Source organism: Dysidea avara, chromosome 3 (assembly GCF_963678975.1).
Source record: "Dysidea avara chromosome 3, odDysAvar1.4, whole genome shotgun sequence".
NCBI classification, from domain to species: domain Eukaryota; kingdom Metazoa; phylum Porifera; class Demospongiae; order Dictyoceratida; family Dysideidae; genus Dysidea; species Dysidea avara.
The window spans coordinates 49,710,785-49,720,863 of NC_089274.1; the positions used below are offsets into that span (position 1 = coordinate 49,710,785).

A 10,079-nucleotide genomic window follows, 5' to 3' on the forward strand; every position below is an offset into this window, starting at 1 on the left:
TACCACGTAGTTATGTGGGAGATAACTTTATTTGTAGAAAATACAGCTCACAACCAGCATGATTGCTAAAACCAATAAGTGAGTATCCCCATACAAATATAAAGTTTTAGCTAAACTACCCCTGGATGTTCTTCTATGACTAGAAACATTGTATGGACACTAGCTTCCTGAGCACTTAAGATACCATAAAGGGTGACGTGGATGATCTTAAAACAAACCATAGTGAAGGTGCCACCTGGTCAGTACATTAACAAAATTGTCATTAGAGCTTTACAGTGACCAGCACTGGTGCCTTCTGTGCTGTTTATAGTGTTTACAGTGCAGCTTTTAATAAACAATCTGATGGCCTTACAATAATTATGTACCACTAGATTCTGGTCCTTCACTAATTTTGGCATTCAAGTTGCCACTCTCACGTTTCAACACATGAAGGAGTGTCTGTGAACTCTCCAAGATCTGCAGAGAAACACTGTTGTCATGACATCAGTGTACACAACTCACCTTGTTATAAGCACTCTCTGTTTCTGCAATGGTTTTGTCAAAGTCATTTCTCATTTGGATCTTCCGAGCAAGGCTCTCATTAATCCTAGCCAGTCGCTCTGTGAGGATGGTAATGTCATTTTGTATCTTCATCTTCTCCTCATCCTCTAGTAATATCTGCTTGTGTAACTCGTCCCGTTTAGCGCACAAGTCTTCAATGCCTAGAGTAGGTGTGCCTTGTAACCCGGTGTGCGTTTATTGGATTAAACTCACATTTCACGAGTTCATTGTTGTACGTCTGTAACGTGGCTCCTTGTTGGGACATTCAAGCATTAAACTCTGACGCTTTGGCTTGCAGTGAGTTTTGAAACGTAACAGATTTAGTAGTATACGTAATTAGTTAAATATAGCTTTATTTAACGAATTGAATAATAATATCACGTGCCGTCCAAGCCAACCCCGTGATATGGTTTCGTTGTTCGAGACGTACCCTGTGAATTAATAGTTGTAGTAGTCCGAGGAATAGGAAGAGGTGAGAAGATATTAGTGTACTAGTTGTGTCAATACGGTACTGGACTCATCACACAAAGCTGGTCGCTAGTTAGTTTACACACCTCACACAGTGTACAATCATAAACTGTTGCACACTCAGTGTTCTGAGGGAATATCGTATATGAGCTGGTGTTATGTTTAATTCTTTGTAGACATGAACTCGCCAATCAACGAAGGCGATATTGAAATTCAACTAGTCGATGGCGATGCTGACGAGGCGGCCAGTGCAGAGAAACAAGAAGGCGACAGACTGGAGCACTTCTACACGGCACTCAACTGGGTGAAACAAGAGTTGGTAAGTTTGTTATGTTGTTGATGGGAGATTAACAGTTTGCAATGGGGCACAACCCACTTTTTAACGTTCTGTGCATTCCTGATAAGACGAGCTGTAATGAGATGGGATGGAACCCGTATATCCCCAGTGGTACCACACCCCACATTCAGTAAAATATGAATACACAACCAGTTATCACATTCATGACAGCCCAGTTGACATTCTTAATGTAACCCCCCCTATTAAGTTATGGTGTAATGCCCTGCATGTCAAGTTGATTTGTTGATGTTACCCTAATGTTATGATCTTGTTGATGTGATGATGTTGTTGAACTGATATGTGTGGAGGAGAAGCCAATTGATGAGGGTATATTGACACACAACACTTACCTGATCTACCCATCTCCCCCACTACAGGCAGAGCTCAAGGAACAGGATCAGAATATACTACAGAACTTCCTCAGTGTTAGGAACTCTCTGTACAGCATTTGGGAGACACATCGGATGATTGTTAAAGAACAAGAAGAGATGAGCATGTATGAAAATGACGATCATTCCTCTCCTTCATCAGTGACCTCACCAGCTGAGAAGGAGCCGTTAGCACGTCTCGGGTCAGGGTTGCTGTCATCCATTAATAAATACACTGAAGCAAAGGGTATCACTAGTCCTTTATTGAAGAAGCCATTAGTAACACTAGAAGATGTACAAGAGTCATGTCCAATCAATGAAGACATTGGACCATCAGTTTGTGCTATCCCTAATGAAGCCACTAACAAGCCATGGTATGAGGCTGGTTCTTATGATACTATGGAGCTGCCCAGACCAGGGAAGGGGTCACGATCTTATCTAAAGAACTCTACAAAGTCGACAAGTAATTACAAGAAGAAGGAACACATTTATGACAGCATTGACAATGTTTTGACGGAAATGCAACAGAACCAGGGGTCAATATTAGGCTCACCTAACTATGCTACTCTCCACAAGTGGACTGATAAGTTAACCAGTCCTGGGAGTAGTAGTAATTCCTCATCAGGATCAAATATCTTGGATGCAAAGAATTCTTCTACCAATGTGTCCGTCTCCTCCAAGCAACCAGTGTCAACTTCCTCGTCCATTGTGCATCCATTGCCAGTGGCCACATCTAACATTCATCCATTGCCAGTGGCCTCATCTAACATTCATCCATTGCCAGTGGCCTCATCTAACATTCATCCATTGCCAGTGGCCACATCTAACATTCATCCATTGCCAGTGGCCTCATCTAACATTCATCCATTGCCAGTGGCCTCATCTAACATTCATCCATTGCCAGTGGCCTCATCTAACATTCATCCAGTCCCAGTGGCCTCATCTAACATTCATCCATTGCCAGTGGCCACTCATCCAGTCGCTTCATCTGGACGTCGCTATAGTAGCCAGAAGAGACCAAGTTCAGCAAGGGAGCGTAAGAGTAGTAGTAGTGCGAGGTCATCGCTACGAGAAGGATCTCATTCCCCACCACCACCTACTCTACACAATCCTGCATTAGCCAGTAATCCTGTTGTTGATGTGAGGACTCATCCACCTTCCTTGTCAGACCTACGTGACAGTCCTACTGCTAATAGTGATGTGATGGCAAGGAGCCAGAGTGCTCGATGGCCCCGTAAGAAACCTCAGGCATCTCCTCGTAGCAATTCACCCACAACTAGTTCTCCATCTGTTCACAAGGAAGGTTTCCTCACTCCCCAGTTGAGTCGCAGTGTGCAGAACGGTATGCAAGCACAAACCAACTATTCTTATAGCCAAAATGAATATGATCCACCGAATTCTGTTTGTACGAACTTCTCTACTGAAATATTAAGCAGTTTGAACTTCCTACAGCAACCGCAATCGCAGCCAGGGTACCCTATTGAGAAGAAGGCATCACTGGGATCTAGAACTGCATCGTCTTCTTCCACACATGGCCGGCGATCTGTTCCTTTGCAATCTTCACCTTCACCGGATCTGTCAGTAAATCCTCTTGGTGGTCCCAAAGTGTCTCCACCTCCTGAGAACCAGCCATCTGCATTTTGTCATGTTCCTAAACGTGGTAGGAGTTACAGTGGCACTTCAAGTTATGCTGTTGTTAGCGATAAGTCACGATCACGATCAGGTAGCCAGAATAATCTTCACGTGATAGAGGGGGTGTTACCGGAGTATAGCCCTCATGGTAGTGGCTCCCCCATATTGAAGAGGAGTTCAGTATCATATCACCAGTCGCCATCTTCATCACCAAGTGCCATGAAGAAGGATGTTGTTAATGGACTGGACATGCTGGCTGCGCCTACTAATTCCAGTAGAGGTGATATCGTCGATTGTGCTAACTCACCAAGATTTCCAAGGCGTTCAGTAAACCGATCAACTGGCCAGTCATCACTTTACAAAGCCCCTTCCCCTGCTTCCCACCAAAGTGTGCCATCACGACCCCGGCCTGTGTTCACGGCTCCAGCACCGCCAACAGTGCCACCACCAAAGATGCCATCTTATCAACCAGCTGATACTAGGCCAACTAACAATCACCTGACTAGACCTGCGAGTCAGAAAGTAGAACAAACTTGGTGTTGATGTAATAATTTATGTTTGTTGTAAACACGTGAGATTGTATTTGGTGTTATTAACATCACGTGATACCAGACGGCATTCTTTGCAAGCCTAGTCGCCCAGGGCGCACAGCGAGTAATTATAACGGCTAACAATTTGGGGCTAGCCGTTGGCGGGTTATGTTATGAGCACAAGACCAGATAGTAGAAAAGGTAGAAGACCTCGGCAGGAAAGGAAAGATTTCTCTTCCAGACCAACGTACCATGAACCTCCCCCGCGATTTGCGAATCGGAGGAACTTTCACGACAATTATGACCCTGGTAAAGCCTCAGTCAACCACGGGTCTTCAAATCAAAGTGGTGGAGAAAATGGATTCTCTCCGCGTAAGGACAGGGACCGCCAAATGAATTACGGTACCCGTTCATATTCGAACAAGATGTATGGAAATGGTACGAAGAATATTAAATATTGGCAACGCCACCACATTCCCTTTACTGTAGACGACCAATTGCCACAGTTGCTGTCTAAGCTGGAGAATCCCAGCACTGAGCGGTGCTGTCGTACTGCACAGCAAGTACTGAGCTACTTGGAGCAGACAGAGAACAAGGCGGTAAGTGAGACGCCACCAGCTCAGGTTATTGAAACACATTCCTCAGGCTGTAGTCCAGAACATGGAGCAGTTACAAACAGCCATTGACCGAACTATTGTAACCAGGTGTGTGTGTGTGTGTGTTAGACTGCATGGTACTTTATGTGGTCTTTTAGACAAGATGATAATTTGTATGAAACACTGGCATCATGTGTGGGCCGGTTAGGGGCTATACTAGCCAGTACCATTCATGGTGACTCACTGCGGTAAGTCATTTCTAGTGGTCCCATTGTATGGGGGACGATGCTGTATAGTTATGACTGATATCCCCTTGTTTATTTTGGTATGAGGAGAGTTTTTGTGTGCCATCCATATACTCCATAATGTGCCAGTCACTCCTACTGTCTGCTGATGTAGCTGGTACTTTCAGTGGATCTTCATGAGTGTAAACTTGGCTGTGGAGGGACGCAGTGATAGGATGAGAGCTGTATACCTTATTGGTTTCAATGAGGTAGAGATCAGTATTGTGTACATGTGTGTCCCTTAATGACATCACTGCAGGCCTTGGAGACTGAAGGTAGTGCAGCTAGTTTTGTAGGACTTATTCCAGTAAGTTGGGTTGTTACAGTGGAACTTCTTGATAATAAACAGAGTGTTGCCCCAGTTTTAACTCAAAATTATAGACAGTATCTTCTTTCAAAAACCCAGACATATTGAGACCAGTGGGAGAAGTACTTTAAGAGGTTCCACTCTGTTTATGCCAATGTTACCATGCGCTCCACAGCTGGCTATGGATCATCTCCAACAATTACTGGAAGTGGTTGAGACTCCAGGTAATGACCTCAGTGTCTGTTAGTATGTCAGTCCTGGTGCTGTGTAGAATTATTGGAAGCAGTTGTGAAGTTACTAATGACAATTAGTAGGCAACATCCTCACAGTCTCAACCAGTACTTCAAGGTGTGTGTAGTGGAGAGATTCCTGTAATTACAACACACATTTATATACACTACACATGCACACACACACACACACACACACACACACACACACACACACACACACACACACACACACACACACACACACACACACACACACACACACACACACACACACACACACACACACACACACACACACACACACACACACACACACACACACACACACACACACACACACACACACACACACACACACACACACACACACACACACACACACACACAAAAGCAAAGTCTCCAACAGCCATGTGAAACACAGCTATTGCCAGCATTGGGATGCCTGTACACCTACTCAGGTATTCAAGTCTTGTACAGACATCCTTCTGAAGTAACCCACAGGAGGACAGTCCTGGTCTCACGGAGAGAGACCACAGAACCCAAAAATTCCGCAATTACCCCAACACTGCTGAACAAGACTAGGATAGTTGGGCATTTGCTTTCCCAGTAAACACCAGGTACATTGTAGCTTGGTGGGCTGCTTCACCATGTTCCCATTATAGAGCTAGGTTGGTGTTCTTGCTCAAGGAAATTACAACAGCAACCAAGCATTGAACCTGCTTTTGATTACCAGGCCAATGGTTGGCTATGCTGCCACACACACACACACACACACACACACACACACACACACACACACACACACACACACACACACACACACACACACACACACACACACACACACACACACACACACACACACACACACACACACACACACACACACACACACGTGTGAGCATGCACAACACACACCTGTACCTGAATTGTGGACCACCTTAACAGACGATGTCTTTATTTTCTGCTACTATGGCAGATGGAATCAATCAACACTGCCACCATTTCCATGATGTGAACACGTACCTTGACATGATCTGGTGATGCTTAAAATGTTCGATGGCAGATGGGAAAAACTATCACTGTTACTGACTGTTACTGCTCCCTGTTGTACATCTGGATCTGATGCTAATCACACCAATGTTTAGGGTTTAGGGGAGGTCTCCTGAAGTATCTATTACATTGATCACAAAATAACTCCAGCTGCACTGGTTCAGATAAAGAAGTGGATGCCACACACACAACTGACTCCACTGATCTTTTTCTTGTGCTACCGCATACCAGTCACTTTCATTAATATGAAAATGCTTCAAATCTTGCCTCATCCTACCCAGCCAATGAAGTTTAACTCCATGTGATGGACGACGTTGAGGCAACCACCCTAATAGCATCTGTTTAGGAAGACGATGGTCACCCATTCTAGCTAGATGGCCCATGCAGCCAACAAAGCCTACGACTGGAAATGATGTCTGCTAAAGACACTGACATACTCATTCTCCTCATTACTAATGTGCTGTGCAATTTGCTGAGCCCTAGAAATGTTCCTCAAACAAGACGATGGAAAACTTCCAATGAATGTAAATATATGCTTAATAGGCTATGTCTCCACCGCATAAAGAAGAAACTCCCATTACTACAGCCTGATACACGATGCTCTTGGTCAGTATGGACAAAGAACCGTCACAAAAAAAAAAAAACATCTACATAAGCTTCAAACACCACAGCAGCATGGGACACTCTAGCAGGCAACTCCACCATGGCATTCCACTACAGACACTAGATAACGAAAGGATGCCACAGATTCAATAATGCCATCACCAACATGATTAGGGTCCAAATCACTCTGGGTCACATTCTTCCCAGCAACCAAAAACTTGGTCTTAGGGTTACCGATTTTCAGTCCACAAGCTCTTACCACCTTATCCAACTCAACAGTGGCCTTAACAATGCTGTCCTTTGTAGGTGCCACGATTGCAGCATCGTCTGCAAAGTAAAACAGTAATCTAGGATGACAAGAGTAGTCTAGTTCTCTCGTCGACAAGTTTCCCACCACACTTATACAGTAGTTTAACTCTAGTTGTTGACAACGAGCATGCCAACACTGGATCACCATGTTAAAAAACAAGTTCGTGTGAGAACACATCCTTGTCTCAGTCTATTGGACACTTTAACATGAGCACTTGTCACCACCAACAGATATCCCAGTTTGCATGTTTTCATGAAAGGACTTGATCAAATTCACCAACTCCTCAGGAACACCATACTTAATTAATGCCAACCACATAGCATGTCTAGGTACAGAATCATACGCCTTTCTTAAATCTGCGAACAGAAATGCTTTGGTATCATGTTCAATAGCCTTCTCTATAATTGACGCTCACAAAAAAAATGTCAGTGCATCCACGGTTATAATGAAAGCCACACTGTGAATCAGCCACTTTCTCCTCCACAATTGTTTGCAAGCGCTGTTGGATGATCTTAGCAAACACCTTACCTTACACACGGACACACACATGTGCACACCACACACACTACACTACACACGCACACACTCATACTTTACACTCTACCATACCACTATAGAATACAGTAGATATTTTGGTTGGCTGGCACATTGATACATGTCAGGAGGACAGTCTCATCCAGTTCATATCAGGTATGCACACACACACACACTGACTTGTTGTATGATAGTGACCATGGTGTGTAGAGGCACTGAAGTCAATGAAAGACTATTGGAAGTTGGACATGTCATTCTCGTTAAACCTGCTCAAGCAATTCCTAGAGGACATGGAGGCTTACAGTAACGTAAGTGGTCATCCCACGTAATAGTACTACTGCTATTGCTCCACCTATAGGAGCTAACCAGCCTAGCAGGGATGAGTGCAGAATCTGTGTCTTTATCAGAAGAAGCTTCCACTCCTGAACAGTGTTTAAACAAGCTAGTTGCTTTATTAAGGTACGTAGTACAGTGGACAGATGTACAGTTACTGACTTGTGTCTCATTAATCTTTCAAAGTCATCTCAGGTCTGCTAATTCAATAGTTGACGCTTACCATATATGGATCTTTTACACAATTACAAAATAATGGCAACAAAAAGATGCTTTAATGTGGCCTAGATGTCTTTGTGGTTGGTTGAGTGTGTGGGGTCCACATTTTTGCTGAGGTTACAAATATTTCTGTTAGAATACTTGCATTAACAGGTTAATTAATGGCTGTAGCGAAATGCTCAGGATGTGACTACTGTAAATCTAGACATTCATGTGAGCAAATTGTATGGTCTAGTTATTATCAGGAATGCATATCCTATGGACAAGGGAACATGTAACTCTGACAGCGAAATTCAAACATGGCTGCCGTGTACTATAATAAGTAACTTTTAAAATTTCCTAATTTGCGGAGGCACATGCTCGAGTACGTCATGTTTCTGCTGTGATGAAGCGAAGCTATGGAAATGCTCAATCCAGAATATTAACCTAGAGGGGGCGAAGTAAGTCACTTCAGATTCTAGGGGGGTCTGGGGGCATGCTCCCCCAGGAAAATTTTGAAAATTTAGGTGTAAATATACTCAATTTAGGTGAAATTTTACTGTGATGCCATTGAATATTGACCATTCGATTATACAACTTTGGGATCAATTAAACCTACATGCTAGTAGTTATGTGTGCATCCGTATGAAATGAACAGGTAATTGTTCATGTGGTCCATCCTGTACTTGTGGAGATGAATGTAAAGGCTCTACTACTACTACTATTGGATGTTGTCCTTGTACCTGTCAAGGGTCATGTGATGGATCTACTTGTAAGTGTGAGAAGGACAAGTGTTTCTGTGATAAGGACTGTTGTGCCAAGAAATGTGCTTGCAATGGTATGTACAATCAAGCTCAACACTTAAAATTGTAGCAATGTTATGTTATCTGTTTTTCAACAGCTAACTGTGTGTGTGGCTCGTCCTGTACTTGTGCTGATGAGTGTGGTTCTGCTGATGGATGTTGTCCTTGTACCTGTCAAGGATCATGTGATGGGTCTACTTGCAAGTGTGAGAAGGACAAGTGTTTCTGTGACAAGGACTGTTGTACAGTGAAGACATAGACTCATATCTCCTGCTGACTTGCACTGTTACATGCTTATTACTGACTTACTGTTGAACTTAATAATTAAATCACGTACAATTTATACTGTAACCACTTGCATTGACGTCTGCAATATGTTACTCAGAAATTGAAACTTAATGATAGTATATATAATGTATAGCTAGTGAGACTAAGCTTGTGGGGATTCACTGGGGAACACGAAAACTCTGGTGTGTATTTTTTCAGGGTGCTTATAGGCACCTAAAATAGTCAGACAAACAAATATTTAGCTGTAGTAGCTACTCTAACAAACTGTTAAAATCAATTTCAGTGGGGATAACTGTCTGCTCACTGCATGAGTAATAATAAATAAATATTAATAAATAGAGATACCCTGTAAGTATATTATTTGGTAGCTTGAGATACCCTAATAGAGCAGTCACACTAATACAACATTCAAATAAACAATAATTGTGACTGGATTTTGGAAAATCAGTTTTAATGTCACATGTGAAATACATAGAAAACTATACTTTGCTGTGTTACCGTTAAAACACTTGTGCGCCTGTTAAAATAATATTTCACAAAATTTGTTATAATTTATGGTACTAACTAATGATTCTAGTCATTGTAATAATGATTGGCAGTTTGGAATGCCTCATTTTGATAATAAATATTTGAGTTGTAAAATGTAACATGTAACATTAAGG

At 42.7% G+C, this 10,079-nt stretch overlaps 3 protein-coding genes and 1 long non-coding RNA gene across 5 annotated transcripts in view; 3 read left to right on the forward strand and 1 right to left on the reverse strand.

The window, feature by feature from the left end:
• Positions 1–116: 116 nt before the first annotated feature.
• LOC136251476 (uncharacterized) lies at positions 117–3,963 on the forward strand. Of its 2 annotated transcripts, none has more exons than XM_066043929.1 (3): positions 117–1,012; positions 1,185–1,327; positions 1,723–3,963. In XM_066043929.1, exons 2-3 carry the CDS (start codon positions 1,187–1,189, stop codon positions 3,886–3,888), a joined length of 2,307 nt encoding a protein of 768 aa, XP_065900001.1. In that variant the 5' UTR covers positions 117–1,012; positions 1,185–1,186; the 3' UTR covers positions 3,889–3,963. The 2 variants fall into 2 exon arrangements, with proteins under 2 accessions (XP_065900001.1, XP_065900002.1); XM_066043930.1 differs by having other exon boundaries at positions 950–1,080.
• Positions 219–913, reverse strand: LOC136251504 (microtubule nucleation factor SSNA1-like). Its single transcript, XM_066043964.1, has 3 exons — positions 754–913; positions 502–701; positions 219–456 (listed from the first exon to the last, which is right to left on the reverse strand). Exons 1-3 carry the CDS (start codon positions 803–805, stop codon positions 358–360), a joined length of 351 nt encoding a protein of 116 aa, XP_065900036.1. The 5' UTR covers positions 806–913; the 3' UTR covers positions 219–357.
• LOC136251470 (serine/threonine-protein kinase SMG1-like) overlaps positions 3,934–10,079 on the forward strand; it is a 38,697-nt gene continuing 32,551 nt past the window's right edge. The window contains exons 1-11 of the mRNA XM_066043921.1: positions 3,934–4,313; positions 4,365–4,474; positions 4,521–4,579; positions 4,630–4,719; positions 4,871–4,964; positions 5,015–5,062; positions 5,238–5,286; positions 5,334–5,410; positions 7,879–7,951; positions 8,006–8,103; positions 8,154–8,254. Of these exons, the coding sequence (XP_065899993.1) occupies positions 4,049–4,313; positions 4,365–4,474; positions 4,521–4,579; positions 4,630–4,719; positions 4,871–4,964; positions 5,015–5,062; positions 5,238–5,286; positions 5,334–5,410; positions 7,879–7,951; positions 8,006–8,103; positions 8,154–8,254 (1,064 nt within the window). The 5' untranslated portion in view covers positions 3,934–4,048. The remainder of the gene's footprint in view (positions 4,314–4,364; positions 4,475–4,520; positions 4,580–4,629; positions 4,720–4,870; positions 4,965–5,014; positions 5,063–5,237; positions 5,287–5,333; positions 5,411–7,878; positions 7,952–8,005; positions 8,104–8,153; positions 8,255–10,079) is intronic.
• LOC136251508 (uncharacterized) lies at positions 8,950–9,547 on the forward strand. Its single transcript, XR_010699109.1, has 2 exons — positions 8,950–9,164; positions 9,228–9,547. It is a non-coding gene; the product is annotated as an uncharacterized lncRNA (long non-coding RNA).

Bases quoted from the DNA above. Each gene is read 5' to 3' on its own strand.
- LOC136251504 (XM_066043964.1), bottom strand. From the start codon at position 805: ATGTCCCAACAAGGAGCCACGTTACAGACGTACAACAATGAACTCGTG. The intron at 702-753 runs GTGAGTTTAATC...CACCTACTCTAG, and splicing joins CAACAATGAACTCGTGAAAT to GCATTGAAGACTTGTGCGCT. The intron at 457-501 runs GTGAGTTGTGTA...GTTTCTCTGCAG, and splicing joins CAGAGAGTGCTTATAACAAG to ATCTTGGAGAGTTCACAGAC.
- LOC136251476 (XM_066043929.1), top strand. From the start codon at position 1,187: ATGAACTCGCCAATCAACGAAGGCGATATTGAAATTCAACTAGTCGAT. The intron at 1,328-1,722 runs GTAAGTTTGTTA...CCCCCACTACAG, and splicing joins ACTGGGTGAAACAAGAGTTG to GCAGAGCTCAAGGAACAGGA.